This window comes from Zea mays, unplaced genomic scaffold (assembly GCF_902167145.1).
Source record: "Zea mays cultivar B73 unplaced genomic scaffold, Zm-B73-REFERENCE-NAM-5.0 scaffold_198, whole genome shotgun sequence".
Taxonomy (NCBI): Eukaryota; Viridiplantae; Streptophyta; class Magnoliopsida; order Poales; family Poaceae; genus Zea; species Zea mays.
In genome coordinates this window covers 103-21,591 of record NW_023366815.1, presented here as the reverse complement: position 1 = coordinate 21,591, position 21,489 = coordinate 103, and the positions used below count along the sequence as shown (strand labels likewise).

Sequence of the window (21,489 nt, the reverse complement as noted above, 5' to 3'; positions counted from 1 at the left end):
TGCATAATTTCTATCAGAATACTGTAGATTCCTTGCTCGAGTCTCGGTATCCGGGGATCACCTATAGTCGATACGGTCATGAACTATTTATTCTTTGTAAACAAACTGACGAATTCACAATCGACGATTGTGACATAGATAACATATTAGAAGTACTAGATCTATATAGTGTAGATATTAAGTGGTCGTCCGATGGGTTATTACTGGCCGACAACAATGACAAAGCTCTTATCCTTCATGAGGATGGCTGCCTTGAGGTGTGGAATTCAGAAGACATTTGATCATGGTATCCCTATTGTAAGAATACCCGCGAAGGTAAAGCTAGATAGGTCTACTCGGCAGATAGGAAAGCCTACCTCGCAGAAGATATCTACCATGATGCTACTCGGCTCTTAGAGGACTGATCGATCTTTTTTCAACTCGCTACTCATCTCCAGCTAGTAGATTAGCTCTTCTCTTCCTGAACTTACACCCGGAAATATAGGGTTATAACGAAAGGTTAATAAAAACTCAATCTTTAGTGATATGTATTGATCATGACAAATATCATTTCAACTTGAAATAATCAAACGCTAAATCTACGCTATACGCTTTATACATCACTAAATAGAAATGGAAATAATGAAATAAGCTCTTGAATGTTTTCCCTGTCTCAAGGGGGGAGAAACATCTGTATTCACAGCGAAAGAAGCCCACTTTCCCACACTTCTTTCCCACACGGCTACCAAGTAGTTGGTAGTGGTGGCCTCGGTATTTGTATATACCTACTAAACCGGGATATAAAATATGTTTTATGCTGAGAAAGCTGCAGGGAATCAGTTGAGTAAAACAACATTTAATAATGGATGCAGTAGTCATCCTCGCCTTTATCAAGCGAATCCGCCTGAGTACCATTAGTATTATCACAACTCCATACAGGATCACTAGCTAAGTCAAGATTCTTCTTGTATTCCAACCATCTACTAACCCCTTCATCTGAAGAGATATCATCAGTATACCTCATGTATACCTTGATGATTTTATCACGACAAGATTCCCATCTAACTAAAGATATTTTTTTAGTTTTACTCATCCATAAACATGAAAAGCACTTAAGAAGAAGATCTTTCGGAATCACTATAGATTTGATTCTATCCTTAGTAATATCAACACTTCCAAAATCGGGAATCAATGGATTCTGTAAATCAATCATCATACGATATAACATAGAGCGCTCTTCCACGGAGAAGAAGTGTTTATCTTTAGGATGTTCGTTTTGTATTGCAGGTAGAAGTATATGATCAAATAAAAATTTGTTTATTATGATGAGTGGGTGCCCCATACGAAAGATTGATTCCCTATAAAGGGTCGGCAAAATCCAAGCATATTCAGGCATAGTTATAAAATTATCATGTACTGCGTATATAGGAATTGAGGAAGCATTCTCGAGTTTATTGATAAACTCAACAAGCTGGATAGCAGTAAATGCATCCTTTTGATGGATGAAGTTGGCAAAGGTTGAGGTTGAGCTCTTTCTAATATCGTTATCGTTTAACGGTACAAGCATTTTAGCCGATGTTGTTTTAACCTCCTTTTCGTTATTTTTGGTTGTTTCATACTGTATTTTCATTTTTACGCGTTTACGCCGCTTATATGTTTGCAGCGTTACCCAGTACGGCGTACTATATACCACCGGTTTATCCTGTCCTGCTCCAAACCAGCTAACATAATTGATAAGATCCATAAGATCTTTCATTTTTCCAAAATTCTCTTTCCAATATGTAGAAATATGTTTTGAAATTAGGTTTATTCCCTCGGAATCCGACTTACCCTTTAATAGATCTTCAACATCCTTTTTTAAGGTATAATCGGTTTTCCCATACATCATGGGCATAAACATTTTCTTTACCACATTGCGATCAAATATACTAACAATCTTAGCTAATACACTTTCTTGATCTTTTTCATTACGTGTAAGTAGTTTAATTACTAGTTCTATCTTTTCTTCAGCGATGAGATAGTTTATTAAACAATCCCGCATGAATTCATATATATCCCTGATATATCTGCCATCCGTATTTGGGGTTTTTAAAAGATTTGTATGTATCCCATAATCAATATCCAACAAAAAGTAACTCATCATCTGATAAGCACTTGCTGAGGCATCTTGGGATACTGGTGTGTATCGCAGCACAGACAAGTCTCCTGTATCCGCGTACGTCTTCAAACTTATACATGATGATATATACTGAAATGGGTGCCTGCAGCACAGTGTATCCATAAAGATATCTTTTTCAAAGAATGTAGGTTTACTTACCATATCTGGTATTATTTTAGAGATAAACTCCATAGCGTCTTGGTATACACCAAATTTAGATTTATGGTATGCCGCTGATATAAGGAAATTATGGAGGATTCTATCCTCATCATCACTATTTATAGTATGTGCTGCTGAGTCATCACTTTCATCAAATATGATGAGTGATCTCACTAAATCACGTTCGTGGAAATGGAAGGGTCCATGGCGGTAATTTCGCCCCCTGAAGTCCAGAAAGATTGGAAAATAGATTTTATAATCTAGATAAGCCTCAGCTATTTTCATAGTATATAGTTCGAAGGTTGACGCGTGTATATTTTTTAACAATACAGATTTCAACTCACTATATCGATAAATCGTTGAAAGCTCCTCGTGTTTAAACAAAAGGCTAGATAGTAGCCTGAGCGCCTCCTTTCGTTTAAATAAAGCTAGATTCTTCGGCCTGAGAAGCCCCACGGACACTAATACACTCCAATGTTTTTGTATAAAATCATAGACTAATTTATTAATTCGATAGGGCTGCCGCTGAAGCTTCTTCACAGCACTCAACACTGGTTGAGATCTCTCGCGATCGATATGTATGTCAAATACACCATAATCTTTTTCACTTAAGAGAGTCGGACTATCTCCACTCTCCCTTTGTAGGGTTGTGAGGTAACCACCTCTATAACTCGATAGAGGGGTCAGATTCGTTATATATGGATCCGAGACTTCCGCGGTTGCGGTGGGCCGTAATTCCCAATCGGCTGGAGGGTATACCATAGGTAAGGTTGAACAGAAGGGTAGATCTTTAATGTCAAATAGACAATCTACATAGCCCGGGTATATTACATTTTTTGGCTTCTTATTCTTCTTATCAAAGAGAAAAACAGGTTTTTTGACTTCTATCAATTTCCTGCTAGCCAGCCAGCCAAACAGGGCTTCCCCTATACCGGGCTCCTTATGTTTACTGATTCGAACTCTTTTTCGATTCGTTTGTTTTGATATGCTCTTTTTCTTTCTATCCAGCTCGGAATGTACATCACCATTAAAGGTATCCACACCTTTATCTTGCAATAAGATGTTTTCATCTTCATTTATCTGCTTATCACCCCGCTTAGCTTTTTTGCGCTTTCTACCCTCAGCGATTATACGATTATACTCAATCTTAGCTGCGGAATCTAGTTCACTCACCAATGTAGCAACTTGAACACTAGCCTTCTCCAAAGCAAACACATTAAACTGCTTGCTTAAGACAAATACAACTATACATTCCAGTGTATAGGTGCCCATAGCTCTAACGATATCTAGATCGTCTGGTTTCTCTAACTTATCAAGAAGGTAATCCTTTGCTGTTTGCTCATCTATATTGATGAACTTATTCTTCAACTGACCTAATGATTCATAGACATTGGCCTCATAAAAATACATAGTCATACGTTCTATTTTAGTTTGAATGCCTTTTAATTCCTCAGCCGTCTGATTGGTCTTATTATTAGAATGATCTAGTAGTGTATTAAACACTTTATCTTTATTTAAGGGTTCCCTGTACCCCGAATTCATCATAACCTCATTTTCATATGTTTCAATGAATTCATCCCAGAATTGGTAGAGTTTTCCCATATCCTCAGCTGTGCGCTGACCCCCTGGAGGGATCCAGTGTTCAGCGTTGTACTTATTATTTTGCAAACCCCAACGTTTGACTGTGTCAACATTGATATCTTCTGAAGTACCGACTTCTACACCCCGCCTTAGTCTCTCCCATTCAGCCTGCATAGACTCTCCTAGCTGCTCTCTTTTTTCATCCTCTAAATCAGGGTCTCTATCCGTTGATACCCTAACTGACTCCCTGATCGGGTTATAATTACAGTTAAAGAAATCGCTCTTAATTTTATCTTTCTGCAATTCTAATTCACGCATTTCTTTCTCATATCTAACCTCATACTCGTATTCTCTATATTCCAATTCAGGAATCTGACTCTTTTTCAAGAGTCTTTTCACTTCGGCCAATTTTTTTGCTGTCAGTGGAGGATAGTTCATATTTTTCTTTTTTGTGTGTCTTCTTGCAGGTTGGATTTATTTAGTTTGAGACATGTAAGGACTTCTCCGGAGAGGTATTCTCTGCAGTTCTGTCCATCTCTGTCGGCACCATTGTTATCTGTCTCTTAATAGTAGAGGATCGCCGACGCCCTGTCTTTGAAGTAGATACCTGGTTGGTATCTTTATGTAGATTGGAAATGTGCTTGTATACTTTTCTATTGCCCAGTGACTCTGAGAAAAGTGGGAAACCATGTCAAATCCGCATGCTTGGCCTTCGGATTCGTAGTCATAGGTGCCTTGCTTATATTTATTTTCAGACAGGCGGCATAGGATCAAAGGTTTCGAACCAAGAAGTTTCCCATTCCTTTGGCGACGCAGGGAAGTCTCATTTGGAATTTCATATAGCCAGTGGAAAGAGGCGGTTTCTGAGAAGCATCCAAAGGCACTGCGAAGAATATCCATGGCGCTAAGGACTCGATCGGAGGTGCCTTCCTCAGGAAGAATGGTTGGGAAGAGACATCATGAATCCTCATTCTTTCGAATGAACTTATATGAATTATGCATTTTTCTCGTTTCCGTCCATTTATGTTCATCCACATTTTAGAAATAGAAATTCATCCCGAAATAACCAACTACCGCTTTCCTCGAACTCTGGCTTCTGCATTAAGTTAAGTGAAGGTAGTCTAGGGTAAGGCCCGAAGAAGTCATTTAAGAAATCGAATAAGAAGCTCGAAAGAAGTGAAGGCGTATCAGATACGGATCAGTCTCTTTCCCCGTAGGCATGAGTACGGCACCCTTGACTGGTTCTAACCATTCATTCTTCCCTGGTTCGACGCTTTCTCTAGTGGAGTGGATATGTGTTCGTCTACTTGACCTTTGTTGGTTCATACATACCTTTTCATTCCTGCTAGTAAGGCATCCCAGCTTTGCCTGTCCCCACGACTGCCCGCATCAACTTGAAACCGGAGAGCACTGGCACTGAGATACCTTACTTACTGAATTTCCTGCTGGCCTTCCCTTACCTGCCCTTCCATTTAGGTTGACGAATGGGATTTCCTTTTCTAGAAACACTGGGAGACTGGGTCTTCTCAGACAGAGATGGTTCTGCTCAGCGAGAGAACGAGCATACGAATCAATTCCATGCCCTGAACTTTGAACCAGAGATCCAGCTGGCACTTCTCTTTTGATTCATAACCCTTGCTTTGGAATATCCGGTTGACTTGGGCAGTTTCTTCTATATCTCGAATGCTTCAATCGCCAGGCCAGGTTCGATCAAAGAAGTTGATAGCGCGAAAGCTGTTTTAGTTAGTCACGTGCATCCTCGCCTCTTGCTGAGTCAGGCTATCAAGCCGTTGCGCTGCGTCTATCCGTTTTCTTGTTGGGTCAGGTTGAGTTCTAAGCCCGTGTAAAGTGAGCTTGGTCTGGAGCAAGCTTGACTCGTACAATAACTCGTCTCGTCTCGTATAGTATAGACGTTGAAGAAGCAGTCAATGGTGCCTGCTCTAGAAAATGCATATATCAATCAAGGAAGTGTTCCAGAATTCGTCGTATCCTGAGGTGAATCTTGCTTGTTTTGCTAATGACGTAAATGGAAATGAAATGAAATCTTGCTTCGTAATGAATTCCGCGAATCAAGAGCTGGAAGAGTGCTTTCAACTCACTCCAAGGGGCAAGGGATGGCACTATCACGACTGAATCGCCTATTCGACTAGTGCCAAGCGACCGATATCCTGATTGCCAATCGAACCCATAGGGACAAGAAACAGATCAAACAAACCATTCACATCACATGACCCTGACACTGTGCCTATCTCGTCTCGTAAGAAAAGAATTGGGTGGAGAAGCTGGCCTGGTCAATCCAAGAAAAAAGGATCCGTCCGATTCAGTGGTTTCGCCCATAAGGGAAGCATACTTTGATCAGAAAGGCGGGTCCTCTACGCTTTGAAAATAGCAGGTAGTAGGCCCATGGGAAAACAGACTTGCTCAAATCCATATTCTTGTTTCCCGAGGCAAAACCCACTAGTGAGTCAAGTGAAAGTCCTCCAATCTGTGAGGAGAGGAAAATCCTTATTGCATAGTTGAGCAACTATCTACTATTGATGACTGAGGCATTACAACGACGAAGATTGCAGATTTGGAAAGAGTATCATTGTCTGACAACTCTTCCTTTATACAGGAAGCAACAGTAGGAAATATGAGGAGTTTATGTTCACATCCACCAACCTACCAGCTTACTAGGACGGACTATGAAGAACTGCAGCGGATGACAATGGCGCTTCTATTCGAATCGAACACAAAGACGACCCAAATACAAATACTATTTCATTTCATTTAGTAGAGTAGAGTAGAGTAGAGGAGGGGAGCCCCACCTTTGATATCCAGTCGTGTGCCTGCCTGCTCTTAGATATGATTATTTCGATTAGACCGCTCTGCTTTGATCGGGATCTTACTCCACTAATGGTTCTGTTTTCGTACCAACTGCCCGGCCTAGCGCTTTAAAAAGGGCTGTCTGCATTACTGGAAAAAAAAGTAGTAAAATAAAAGTAGGGGCCACGTAGACTATTCTGAGGTGGTATGCTAAATCCATGATCCACTGATGTAGCTAGTGTGACTAAAGCTGCAGCTATTGGCTTAACAGGTTCTAAACTCTCCCACCCGATAAAGGAATTGAAAGACTACCCCGGGCCCGGGCCACGTAGACTATTCCCTTCCGCGGACATTCTTTTATAGTCTAGAAGGAAAGTAGCAAAGCCGAACGCAAATACACATGCAAATTGCGTCGACTACCTCATCACTGTCCAAAATGGGGGATACCGCTATTCATACATGGATGGACGAGGGACTCCGCTGACAACATCAGTAGATGACTTTTCTCTTTTCTCGCGGAATGCTATTAACGTTGGAAAAAACACAGCTCTCAAACTCACCCGGAGGGTGATAGGTAGAAGCATTAGTACCTAACGGAGCGGTATCTAACCAAAAAGGGAAGGGAGGTGATGTTCTTTTTATAAACAGGATGGAGCATGGCTTCCTTTCTTCTTAGATACATTTCATTCATTCCATTTCTCTATAGTTTACACTATAACATCTTTTAAATCCTGACAGATCTCGAAAAGGGTGGGGGCACTAGAACCAAATCTACATACACATCGAAACTTCCTATCTCAGCCAAGCTAGCACCTTCATCCCACCAATGCATTGTACGACTCTCCACCCTCCGCCTTGCCTTTTCCTCCCTCATGAAATCCAAATTTCCCGCAATGAAATTCGATTTCGTTCATGTGCAAAACGGCCCTGAGATCCGGGACTGGTAAAACATGGGTGCCCCATTTTCTTTTCCGTGCTCCGCCTTAGTGCCCTTATGAAGGCGGCGGGGAGTCCTTAGCCTTTGAACCAAACTCTAGGGAACGCTCAATTGCCTGACGTCTCAACTGCAATGGTGAACTCAGTGACATACACTGAAATGGATTGCATCTATTGTTCCAAACAAGGCTGATATTAGCAGGGCAAGCCCTTCCATGCAATTTCTTGCTTCGCTCTACAGACGAAAGTGCCGGATAGTCAATGGTAACCAGAAGATCTATGGTTTTCGAGAGAAGGTAATTGGAAAAACGATTCATTCCTTTGCTTTCTTTCAGATATATATTCAATAAGTCTGACCTTACCTGAAAACGAGATTCATGAAGAAGCCCAAAAAGTGCCGGGCTTAGTGCAGCCCAGTTCCTAGCCAGTGTTCAGTTATTTTTTCAGAGCTGTCCTCCTTCCCTTTAAGCTGCTCTCTATTTGAAGCCAAAGTCACTATTTCTATCTTTCCTGTTATTTCGTACCTAGTAGTATATATGGAGAATACCAAAAAGCTATCAATTACGCATAGGAGTTGTATAAAAAAGGGCCCTGACTTGTTGAAGTGCTTATTTTTTAGAGAGATTGACTTTTCTTTCAAAAGGATACATCAACCTGTAGTGAACCGGGCCACCGAGCTTGCTTTTACCGCTCTTACAGCTCTCTCTCTTCTTTTTTTTTGGTAGTTTGGCCAGGAAAGAGAAAGAGGAATGTACCCATTTCTATTTATCCATTCTAATAGAAAGTACCCAAAATGTTTTTTAATGTATGGAGCAGGCGTATGAGTTGATATCTTCAAGAGTCAAATCCTTTTCTTGCCCACCCAAAAGAAAAAAATCGTTACGAGCATCTCCAAAATGGAATTGAAAAGCTCCAATTTCCATAATGGTAGCGGGGAAATACCCAGGGAAGAATCATTCTTTTAATCATCCAGATCTATCAATTTGCGAATTCAATAAAAAACGGACTGATCCTCGGAATACACCATTATCTTTCGAAGTGCGTAGTCAATACTATGTTATATTATATTCAAAGAAACAAGTAAAAGAGTAAAGGCTTCGCCCTTCAATACCACACTTCCAATCTAAATTCCTACGAGATTGACGTTCGAAGAAAAAGACATGGTTTGATAGAAACTTTAAGTGGGTATCAAATAAGCTGGAATGAATGGTATCAATTTCTTCTTTTCTATACTGAATCTGCTTCGGTATCTCTTTCTTCCTTCCCTTCTGTAAACCAAGCAGTGACTAGCCTCTGGCACTCACTTTCCAAAGCACCAATTGACTTGCTTTCAGAACAACCCTGATCAGTTATACCGGAAATACCACCCGTACTACGTACGCCATTCCCAACGCGGAGCGCCTTTATTTTCGTATTGAACTCCGCTAGGAAGAAAAAGTTAGACCGTAGCCTAGTCACTCTTCTTTCCAATATACTTATAAATAATCGTGGCCGGCGCAAACCTAGCACCGCGTTGACATCTTCGCTTCAAAAGCTTTCATTTTATTTCTTTCAAAGGAACATGAACTAGGTTATTTACGGGAAGTCGTCCAGTCTAGGAGCACTCCCTTAGATTTGTAGAACGTGAACATGAGTGGTAGACTGAACACCCACACAATCTCTATTTGACAGAGCAACACCTTGAACGAAATCAAAATACTAAACAGAGTGGGTTACCGGCTCTACGACCCCATTCCGGGGCACTACTGTAGAGCTCTTTGGGCCTTCCATCTTTCTTTCGTCGTTTCGCACATAGATACAACTGTACTCTCTATTAGAAACTATATAATATAATAAAAATGGAAGTACTTTCGAGTAGTCTTACATTCACATCTTTAACTACTCGTTTTTTCCCGTTGCTAGCTAGCGTCTCACCTTCTTTTCCGAAAACGTAGGAACTAAAGAGGCCGGCCTTCGGCAAAGGGAAAGCGTGAAAGGATTTAAAAAAGGGGCTTTTCCCAACGGGGGATCTAAATATGAGGGATACTTGATCCTCAACTCTATTCATACAATCCTAAAGCTATTTATAGCTTGCTGATACTCCGGATACCTGCTCCTTAAGCTGGTTCTCTTCTCTTTGGGAGTTCTCAGCCGCTTCAGCTATTATCCTGGAACGATCTAATTTCAACTGAGAGACTTGCGTTCTTACTTCCTCAAGTGATCCAGGGTAGCTCCCGTTCCTACCATCGTTTAAAGTATCTATCCACTGGATCCAAGCTTGAACCAAGTTATATCGAAAGGCAACCCGATCACAATCTTGGATTGAGCTTAGAACGAAATTGGCGAGGGTGCGTGCTGGTTATGACCAAACCTCTGGCAGTTCTGTGTTTTCTAGTTGTGGAGAAGAGCCAGTCCCCAATTCTGGCAATAGAGAGGGCCTGGTCAACGTCCAACGTTAAGTTGAATTTCAAGTGGGCGCCTAAAAGTGTTATTTTGTGGAAATTATACTTTATTTATGCAAAAATTATTAAAAAAATACCGCTGGGATATGATATGTAAAAACTTTATTAGGAATCCTTTATTTATGGAAAAACGAGGTGGTTTTTTCACGGAGTTTCTAGGGGCGTAAGCAAGGGAAAGATCGGGCTCCAAAGACACGCAAGAGCGAATAATAGCGAAAGGTGAAAAATAGCATCTCATGTGGTGACTCCCATTGCAGAAGTGTAGAAGGCAAGCGAAACATTAAGTAGGCAGCGGGCGGCACAGCACCCAGTTCCTGCAGCTGCACCCCCTTGTAAGTGAAATCGTTTGTTGTTATATGCTCTTTAAGAAATAAGATGAGTTTTAGACTTTTTAGAATGTATTCACCTTTCTTTAACAAAACTGTAGCAGAATTGATGTCGCTAATGCTGACTGATCTATAACGCTCGCTCTGATGCTTCTCTTCTATTCTATCGACACCGCTGGTAACTTACCACTTTGCTATAGCAGATCTGCTAGGGTTCGTGTCATCTAGACTTTACTCAACATCTCTGCTACCGAGCCTCCTTCTTCAAAAGGTGCCGATAGCTACTTATATACTTCCTTGAGATGGCTAGAACCTTCGAAACTGTCTTATCGCAACCCATAAGCTAGGACCAATCATCATTTTATTTGCATTTCAGAGCTGTTCCAGATTGCTATCTGTTCTTAGCTGCTCAGCTCTATTATTCAAAAGAGCTAATGCCAAACCTGATACGCACCAGTTCCACTACCTTATCCTGGGCACCGGCTAATCACTTCTCTATACTGCAAAAATAAAGGATGGTTATTGAATGACAGGAAGAGATCTATTAAAACTTTGTTGTGCTTCACTTCTCAGCTACCAAATAAGGATAAATGAGAGGCCGAAGTCAATGACAAAGATGAATTACGAAACAACTTATCCAATATTTGGATAGTCTTTATTTCTCAACTCATCTCTCTCTAGTCAGCTGCTTGCGATTCGATTCGAACCTTTCTGCTCCTCTTTGCTTTATTGCTGCTCCATCTCGGATCTGATCTGAGCTGCTATTCGCATCTATTCTCGAGGTTCTAACCATTTCTTGTGCATCATTCTTTCTGGATTTCTGCCAATCTCTTTCCTTGTGGATCTCATTCCTGGGTTCGGTAGGTTGATGGCTAAGGGAAGGTCTAGTCTAGTACGGATAGGAATTTAAGACTGGAGGATGCAAGAGAAGCAGATCTTCCTCGGCAAAAGGAAGAGAAGCAGAAGCCAATACAGCGGTGGAAAAGGATGGAATGTTGGACTATGGCCTTGCTTTATGGCAGTTACAAAACACATGAAGTTGAGAAGGGGTCCCGTATCAACCAACAAGCTATCCGTTGACCTATCTTGCCTAGCAAGAAAACGGCTTGCGCCTCACTCAAGCAAGTGCGAACGGGGCATTTTGAAAGTGAAATAACAGATTTTATATTGAATTAGGGCGTTTTATATGCCATCGATCTTCAGGTAACTCATTCACTGGATGAGAGAAAGTTCACGCTCCCTATCCCTAGTAGAAATTGATTACAAAACTGCCGCAGGCAAGATAAATATAAGTACAGGAGAGGAAATAGGAATGAATTAAAGAAAGTAGGACAGGTAAGCACTAGAGTAGAGGATGCATCCATAGAAAGCGGCAAGTTAGAATATTGATATTTATTTCCACACCATAAACAAAGTAACATAATGTGTGAAATAAACTTACAGGGGCGATCTTCCTATGCGATAGATTAGTTGGGCATATACGAAAATATGCAAACCAGGTTTCTTTCCTTTGTCTAGATTTTTTGTGTTCGAGCAATTTGGATTTCCAGCTGGGACTTCAACCGCAGTCTTGCCATTCTTTTTAATCACTGGTTCAATATTTAGATATCCCCGGATGTTCAACTTCAAGGCTAGGGTGGAGATGCTCCATTAGTGAAAGACCGATCTTCCCATACCAATCATCTTCCTCGCCCACTCAATGAATCCATCCTCGATTGAACTAGGGCTTCGCTTCGCTATTGCCTCTCCTGCCTTGTGTAGTGCCCTCTGGGGACTGCTCTAGTTCCCCAGATCTTAGCCAAATCAGTCAAGTTCAATGCTAAGGATTGAGGGTGACCAGTGGTCTTATGTGCATTCGGAAGAACCAACCTATACTAACATATAAGACCGAAGGGACAGACTCCTTTCCGAATGGTCTATGGGGCAGAAGCTATAATCCTCACTTTTTCCTAGCGTCTAGACACCACCTATTAGTAGTAAATCAAGAAAGCATTTAACCATCGTCTGCGTGCATCAATTATTGCTGCTTTCCGAAGATAGACTGAATGCTGAATGAAGAGAAGACTTATCTCCCGCCGTTGCTCGAGCCCGAGCTGCCGCTGTAGTGCAATGGGTCTTTCAAGGATCGAATTGGGCGTGATCTGGCCTTCATCCTCGAGGATATCCTGGACCTTCACATGAACACATTCAACGGGTCGATACCAGCTGCTTTTGGTAACCAGTCTCGGCTCTAGCACCTTGATGCAAGCCAGAATAACCTCACGGGATAAATATTCCCGGGAATAACTGCGTTGGTGAACCAGTTGACACTTGATCTCTCATCAAACAGTTTGGTGGGGCCAATACCTAGGGAGATTGGTCAACTGGAAAATAAGGAATTGCTAATTTAGAGACAGAATGGTCTTAGTGGAAGCATTCCAGAAGAGATTGGTAACCTGAAGCTGCTAAAAGTTCTTCAACTCCCCGGATGCAAGTTCACAGGCACCATCCCTTGGTCAATTGGTGGTCTCAAAAGAAGGAACTTTATATATCAGAGAACTACTTCAATGCTGAACTGCCAACATCTGTCGGTGAGCTGGGCAATCTAACTCGGCTGTTTGCAAAGGTGCTGGGCTCAGTGGGAGCATACCAAAAGAGCTTAGTAACTGCAAGAAGCTTACGCTCAAAAATCTGTCCGTCCCTTCAATGCCTTCACAGGCTCTATCCCTGAAGAACTTGCAGATTTAGAAGCTATTGCCACAATTTTCGTTGAAGGGAACAAACTTACGGGTCATATTCCAGATTGGATACGGAACAGGGCGAGTGTTCGATCCATATCTCTTGCAGAAAACATGTTCCGTGGGCCTCTGCCAGCGCTGCCATTGCAGCATCTTGTTAGTTTCTCTGCAGAAACCAACCAGCTCTCAGGTTCTATTCTATCCCAGCCGAGATATGTCAAGCCAACTCTCTGCAGTCACTCATATTGCACAATAACAATCTGACTGGGAGTATTCTAGAGACATTCATTTAAAGGATGCAAGAACCTCACAGAGCTGAACTTGCTAGGTAACCGTCTTAATGGTGAGATACCAGATTACTTGGCTGAGCTACCGCATAGATAGTAAAACTGGAATTGTCCCAAAACAATTTCACGGGAATGCAGCCTGACAAGTTGTGGGAGTCATCAACCATTTTGGAGATCTTATTCTAACCTTGTTCTATTGCTCTTTCTCAATGGTATTTCGGAGTGCTAGACCTCATTCTCTTTGATACGCTTATTCAATTGTTTCTTACGAAACCTTACGTTACTTTAATTCGATCCACGCGTAGCGCCTTTACTTTATTCTCTTTGAGAACTTTGAAAAGCCAAAGCACCCCGCAACTTCGAATTCGAAAAGAATGCTAAAACACCTGTTCAGTAAGAACAGCTAGCTTGAACCAACCCATTCGGACTGTACCACTTTATAATCCACCACTCTACGCTGATTGACAAAAATCATCTTTTCGGGAAGCGGAGAACTCATCTCAACACAAAGTCTGGCAAAGGATAACCTCTCCTGAGTAGCTGTCAACGATCAGTGAATCAAGGCGATCCGCAGTGAGAAAGCTCACAGTAGAATGCTACTGTAGGCCGGTAATGAGCCCGGTTCGCAGAAAGTAGAAGCTGGAAATGGCTTCCCCTCACACTTTCATATAAATCTTAGCTCTAGCACAACGACCTATGAAACTACTACTTTGCTTTGATTTGAGTACAGAGCCCTTCCTATTTTAGAACTGCAAGTCCTTCGCGCTTCGGAAAAACCTTTGGACTCACCCACCTGCTCACTTACTTTTATGCACCGGAACAAAAGCATTATGCTAAGTGCTAAGTCAGCCTCTTTGAAGTAAGTTCTGAAGCAGAAGCTGGCTAGTGGAGTCAGTTGACCCAGTGCTTTCCTGAGTGTTTATCTTCAATATTGTATCAAGTTGCTTTTTCTTTCCTTTGGCTTGCTTCTCTTAACCTTCTTCACGCCTCCACTCTGCAACGCAATGTTTTAGATCCATCTATAATGAAACGATAAAGTTTGACGGCTTCAAAAAAGTTTCGATTGAAAGAAGCCCACATACCCGCTCTTCTTTCCCGCACCTACCTTTCCAAGTAAAGTACCTAGAGAAGAAGGAAGGCGGTGACACCTTTCCAAGTAAAGTACCTAGAGAAGGCAGGTGGGCCTCGCCTTCTTTCTGTAAAAGAAAAAAAAAAAAGCTACTCTACTACAGACAACGCTGCTCAAAAGAACTCAATTTCTCCACCTCTCATTTTAGTCAAAATCAAAAGAAAGGAGAAGGATCCGGAGCAGGGTCACTCCCATCATCCCCCCCGGAATCAGAATCAGAATAACTTTTGCGCTTCCTTGACTCGGGCGGGCCTTCGGAGGTTCCTACTTTCCTTCCCCGCCCCCGGACAATTTTCTTCCCCCGTGCTCCCCGCTGAGTCGCCTCCTCCTGATTGAGGGGCATCAGGCTCGAGCATCGGGATCGGGGGTGTCGGGCTCACCGCGCGCCGCGTGCCCATATTTCCTTAGCAGATTATCGAATCGATCTCTACCCAAAACTCGCTGTGTGACTCGTCCCGTACAAACTGAACCCAGGTTTCTTGTAGAAGCGGTAGCTCCGCCCCCTCTGGCAGGACGTTATCTACAAGTTCCCTTGGCGTAGTCCCGGCTTCTACTAAAGATTGCTCCTCCCCGGCCCGCCTATAAATCCTTTCTATTCTCTCTGCCAAATCAGATTAAATGGATTCCGGATCAGCGGGGGGGACAGGTGCGTCATCCCCTTTGTGGGAGAAGAACCTTCTGTTCTGAATATGAATAGTAGTCCTCCTAGAATCCAAGGCATTTCGTCGGAATACATCCTGTCTTTTCACCTTTGTAGTCCTATGCATAGTAAGTACTATAGCCCCAATCATAGCTACTAATAAAATCAGACTAGAAACCAAAAACCAGACGGAATAGTAGGTATAAAGTAAATTGCCCAATGTTTCCAAATTAGTCCAACTTCGTACCTTTCCGGCATAAACCGTATATTTCAGAGAGGTCGTATTTCTGTGGGTTGGTAGTAATGGAATGGTTTCATTATCTAAAATGAAGAACATTTCCCACCAAAAGATCAGTCCAATAATACCACTCACTGGTAAATAGCGCAATACTTCTTCGTGAATCTCCGCTATTTGAATATTGAACATCATAACCACGAATAGGAATGAAACGGCAATAGCTCCTATATGAACTACTGGGAAGATCATAGCGGAGAAGTCGAGACCTAACAAAATAAGTAAACCAGAAGTGTCGCAAAAGACTAGGATGGGAAACAAAACGGAATGTACCGGATTTTTAGCACGTACAACCATCAAACCAGAGACCAAAGCAGGGCTCGACAAAACGGAAAGAATCATTGGAATTTCCCATCTTTGAAAGATCTGCTCCCAAAAGAGAAAGGGAGACTTAAAGATCAATATGTGGGTTTGGTTTTTCCAAACAAAAGATAAATATTGGATAAAAATAGAAGTTCAACAATAAAACTTTCCTTCAGTAGGCTCGCTCCCGGTGGAGCCGCCAGCCCGCTCAGAAGTGGATTCGAACCCCCGACACCGTGGTTCGTAGCCACTTCTGAGAAGGAAGTATTGGCTATGCACCCCTTCCCTTGACTAACTAAGTCTGCATATAAGGAGTGCAGAAATTCTATACTGTTCGTATCGCCGTGCAAATTATACGCAATTTGTTTCATTGTAAACCCTTGGCCCTTCCAATTCACGCCCGGAGGAGAATCAAGCCATCGACTGAACACATCAGTAGGAAAAGACTTACTATCATACCACCCACCTATATAGGCTTTTATGAGGAAAAGTCCCATATCTACTCTCTCAGTCCCCTTATCCGGATGTCCTTGAAAAGCAATCATAAGAGGGAAGTGCGCCGCTACAGATTGAGGTCTGAACACTGCTTTCGGCAAGAAAACCCTTCTTTGACTTATGCACTTAGGCAAACAAAGCCTTCAGGGCAGGTTCAATATAATGGTTGTTGCTTGCCTCTCCGCTTATGTCAGCATAGAGGATTTCACTCCAGTCGTAGAAGGAAGCCTTTCTATGAAACAATAAAGACTAACTCGAAGGAGCCAGTTTTGAATAAGGACCTTGTCTTTCAAGCTGGAAGACCAGAACGAGGTAAAGGTGAATCCCTTGACCGAGTGAAGGAGAGCGAGGAAGTAATCAAGTTCGAGCAAAGCTTAACACAAGCAAGTTGAACTTACTTTTAAGTAGACACACTTATTGATTGGAACATGAGAATTCCACGAATTGGTAATTGATAGAATTACTACTTACTGACTCTTTGATGACCGGCTTTGGTCGAGCAACCGCTACATTTCTGGAACGGCAACTGCCTACATAACTACTCTTCCACTTTTCAAGGAAGTTAGTAGTATCAGACCATATGTAGTTCTATGATTGGCTCCTCGTTTTTATGCAATTATGAAATGACTCATTTTGATGGAGATTTGTAGCATCATTCAAGTAAATACAAATTGAGATCGTAGAAACATGAGCTTGTGATATAGCTACACCTAATTCCAGACCGGTTAATGCTAGAACTATAAATAAGGGACCAAGATCTCCTAAGAAATAGAAAATATTATTCAGAAATAGCATAGTCCAAGCAAACCCACTTAAAATCTTTACTGAACTATGACCGGCCATCATATTAGCAAATAAACGTATTCCTGAGCTTAATGCACGAAAACAATGAGAGATTAGCTCAAGGAGTACTAAAAAAGGTGCTAATGGCAGTGGGACTCCCGCTGGTAATAAGAAGCTAAAAAAATGAAGCCCATGTCTTTGAAATCCAACGATCGTAATGCCTATAAAAATGGAAAATGAAAGAGCCAAAGTAATGAGAAAATGACTTGTCACTGTGAAGCTAAAGGGTATCATACCCTGGGGATTACGAAATAACGAAAAAGTAAAAGTGACCGAGATGCAAGGGAAAAACTTGTGTTTCACATTTCCGGAAAGACCACCTATTTGTTCGTTTACCAGGTTCGGCACGAAATCATAAATAAGCTCCACCAAGGATTGAAATGCATTTGGCACTGACTTTCCCCCTCCTTTTTTCGTAACAACAAAAACCAGAAGTAGGACCAAACCGAGAGTGAGTAGCATAGACAAGGATAGATTTGTGAATGAGACATAGTACTTGCCAATATTCAGATCCAGAATTGGGTGAATTCCAAATTGATCCAATGGGCTTTCTGTTACTGGTCCGCCGCCTCCAGGGATAATGATTGAGCCGTTATTTACTATCTCGCCGTTCCTTTCCATCTCATCGTACAGATCTCTTAGAGGCTGACCCAATCGACTTGCTTCTACCCCATGCGCTCGTATATCATCATATATTTCGGAAAAGCTGTGCCCAGCCTCGCGTTGGGGAAAGAGTAACCGTTGGCGGAAATCGCGTAGAACCTCACGGTCTTGAATGCTCCTTCCAATTGAAGATAAATATCTGTCTATTCGTAGGAGTATACAGACCCCTCTGGTTGCCTCTCTTGAAACTGGAGGGTATTCTTCTTCATATTCATAATAATCAGGTAAACTTAAATTACGAATTGGCACCATATTAGCCAATATTCTATTTCTTCTCTTCATATCAGTGGAACTCCATCTAGTCATCATCATCATGGAGTAACTATATAAAATCAAATACAATCTGCTCCCAAAAGAGACTTGGTTCTACCCAACGAAATCTTTTCATGAGCGGTAGAGTAGACTGAACACCCACACAATCTCGATTTGACAATTTCAGAAATGGAAGAATTTACCAATGAGACCGTCTACAGCAGAGAGGCTACCAGGACACGACCTTTCGCACAATGGAAATGGTACTACTGTGTCCCTAAGGGCCCCTCCTTTTCAGAGAGAACTGAATCAGAACATCTTTCTCTATGAAAATGGGAGAGTAAAAAGGGAACCGAAAACATTGATGTGAGAGCAATGATGAATCGAGCCGCATCACATCAACTAGAGAACTTAACATACGAGTTTTCTATCAAAACTATTACCCATCAATCTCTATCCTCGGGGATAGAATCCAGCTCACGGCGTACCTGATAACTACGCTTATATACGTCAATTCATGGGAAGATGCTTACAGGAACTTCCAACTACTCACTTTGAGCAGGCATGTTACGAAGCTGGCTGAACTAAGCCCAAGTTCGGTAAGGCGTAAAGTAAGTGCGAACCCGAAGCGTGGGTAGAGTTGGAAAGAAGCGTAAAGCTGTGTTGGTTCGATCGAAACATAGAAACCGCTTTCATGGTTGCCTCCTAGTGGTTTCGCCAACGAGAACGCAGGCTTAAAAACTTTATGCTTTCTTTTATCCAACAGCGATTCAGTATAAGAATACCAAGCCAAGCGCAGACGATCCGGGGAATTTCCAACTATTTCTTTCTTGAGAAGTGCGGAGAACACCCCGGAGTAGATGAACTCATTGCAGATACATTGCAACTTTATATGGGACCGATCTACTTAACACACTACAACACTACACTATCTATATATAGGTATATCGTAAGCGGTAACCTTCCTCAAACGTTTTATTATCCTTAGGTGAACTTTTCTCTATCTATATGGGCGTAGGCAGTCATAGTGGGTCTGTGAAAGTCAACAATATGGATGGCATAATAGGCAATGGTTGCGTACTAGATTGGTGGTCTTATACTTAAAAGCAGTTTGCTCTGATTCAAAGCAGGCGAAGTAGTTTCAGTGGTCTCATACTTGTGGTAACTCTCTTCATTTGTTGGTGCTCGGTGGTTGGCAAAAGCGCCTTCTGAAGAGTCGTACCCACGACCCATCACCCTTTGGAATAGATCCTCAGGCCCATCGCACGGCGAACTACCTAAAGCTTAGAGAGTTTGCAAGGAAAGGAGATAGACTGACTATCAGCGACTAGCTACAGGAAAGAGATTCGGGTTGTTAGGCAAAGTTGGGAGAGAAGTAAGAAATCGGTGATAGAAGTAGTGCTCGAGATATAAGGATAGGTCACAGGAATAGGAATATGGATAGCTCTCTCTCTAGTTTGAAGAAGGATAGCTGGCTGGGAGAGTAGAACTAGTTAAAGCGCTGGCTCTGGTCAGAAGAAAGAACTTACTGTTGTACTGTAGTATGGTAATAAAAAACATTGTAAAGGAAAAACTTATCTTGTTCCGCACTGAACTTCTATTATTACAAGAAAACGGAACTTGTTGAGCTACAGACAAAAGTTTTACTTCACAGGTACTCCTCTGATACTAAATCGGCTAACGCCTACAGGAAGAAGCTGTTTCGGCAGCTGTACTCTCAAAAGTAACCAGCTATTTCCTTTTTTTCATTCACCCAGTACAGGTTTGTTTGAGAAAGGAAAGGCAGTTCCCTCTTTTGTTTAAGAAAGGCAAGGCTGTTCTGTCCTAAGTTACAGGCTCTAACATTGGTTTCGTCGGCTGGCTACTTTGAAGCAAGGGCTGCAGAGTCAAGTTAGGCGCAAGGCATGGTTGGTTGGGGACCAATAAATACTACCACATCCTGGGACACCGGAAGCTAAACCATCACCAGACCCAGAAAGGAAACGGGTCAATCAAGTCACTTATTTTCTCTAGATAAGGATGGTGCTTTCACCAGTTTATTTGGATAAGGCCATGGTTTTTAGAAGTTCAACACTTAAGCCATTCTCTGGAAACGACATCAACGGAGATTCTCGAGAAACGAGGAATGATGGCTAGCGGCACCAAAACATGAAAGGAATCGAGATCGGAGGTATTTCTACTCGGCCTTCTTCTCTGCCCTGCCCTCTTCTCAGGGAACATTCCTATCCTGGCCATTGATTCGATCAGTTTGAGAACGAAAGAAGAAAGCAATCCTCGCATACGTTTAAATACGATATATTACTAGTTTGACGAGCAAGATTCCAACAAGGCACTCGTTTTTACGAGTAAGATTCCAACAAGGCACCCGGAAACCCTGACTTCATTCTGACACGGACTTAACCATGCCCTACTACCGAACCTATCTCTAGCTTCTGGATACGAAGACAGAAAGAGAACCCATTTGTCTTTAAGAGAAACGCTTCAAAGCGGAAAGAGTGGGGAAGTGGAGTTGCCACGACGATCTAGATGGAAGTTTCCAGATTTCAAGGTAAGAAGTCGAGCCAGACTCTTTGCTAAAGCAATTAATTGGTTTTTACAACCTGGCCTCCGCAAGCTAAAGGAATGATACAGGAGACGATTAAGTGGATACTCTACTTCCACCGAAAACCATGGATACCTTGCCACTACCACTACTTCCGCCGACAACCTAGTTTGATCCATTCCTGAAGCAGATGCAGGATGCAGAAAGGATGCTCTATAGATGCACTCGAAGGAGGCACTTTATATCATACTAGGTCAAGCGATTCGTGCACTCGATCCTGGTCGATTGGTTGGGATAGCAGACTTCCTAGTTGGCAAAGTCCTCTCTCAAAAAGGTTTGTAGTATAATGGGCATCACTCATTAAGTGAAGTGTTCCGCCAAAGCATGGAAGTCCATCCAATCCAGACACTTGCCAGTTCCACTACCTTGAAAGGCTATGTATGAATCGCTTCGCTATCCTCCCTGCTCCGAACTCGAAAGAGATCTTTATCACTAGCTAGAAATGTGACAACCGGAAGGAAGGTTCTTACTGAAGTGAGTAGAGCTCTAGCTCTAGTAAGTAGAGTAGCCAGGATCCAGGATCTAGTAAAGAGAAGTATTTCATGACTTTACTTGGGTAAGGGAGTGAGTCACTACTAATGTGACGAACATAAAAAGTTATATTAAATTTTGATATAAAGTCATCGACCTGAAAAGCTTCAATCTAAGTTGCTTCTCCTTAATGCTTCTCTTGATCCGGTGGTCGGCCAGCCCCTATCCCTCGAAACCCTGACAGAACAATGACCTACAAAGGTTACTAATCGAGATTAGGGATCTGCTTCTATTGAATGAATACGCAACTTTCAACCTGCCAGCCAAAGCTAGGAACCGGGCAAGAAACTCCTCCCCAGGAAGACTAGCCTCGGGTTAAAGATAGAGAAAGCCGCCTCGGGATACGA

At 42.2% G+C, this 21,489-nt stretch overlaps 1 protein-coding gene across 1 annotated transcript; it reads right to left on the bottom strand.

Annotated features, from left to right (window-relative positions):
- Positions 1–1,062: 1,062 nt before the first annotated feature.
- Positions 1,063–21,055, bottom strand: LOC118474040 (ATP synthase subunit a-like). Its single transcript, XM_035963681.1, has one exon. The coding sequence runs from the start codon at positions 18,070–18,072 to the stop codon at positions 16,840–16,842; it is 1,233 nt and encodes a 410-aa protein (XP_035819574.1). The 5' UTR covers positions 18,073–21,055; the 3' UTR covers positions 1,063–16,839.
- Between the last annotated feature and the right edge of the window lie 434 nt (positions 21,056–21,489).

Bases quoted from the DNA above. Each gene is read 5' to 3' on its own strand.
- LOC118474040 (XM_035963681.1), bottom strand. From the start codon at position 18,072: ATGATGATGATGACTAGATGGAGTTCCACTGATATGAAGAGAAGAAAT.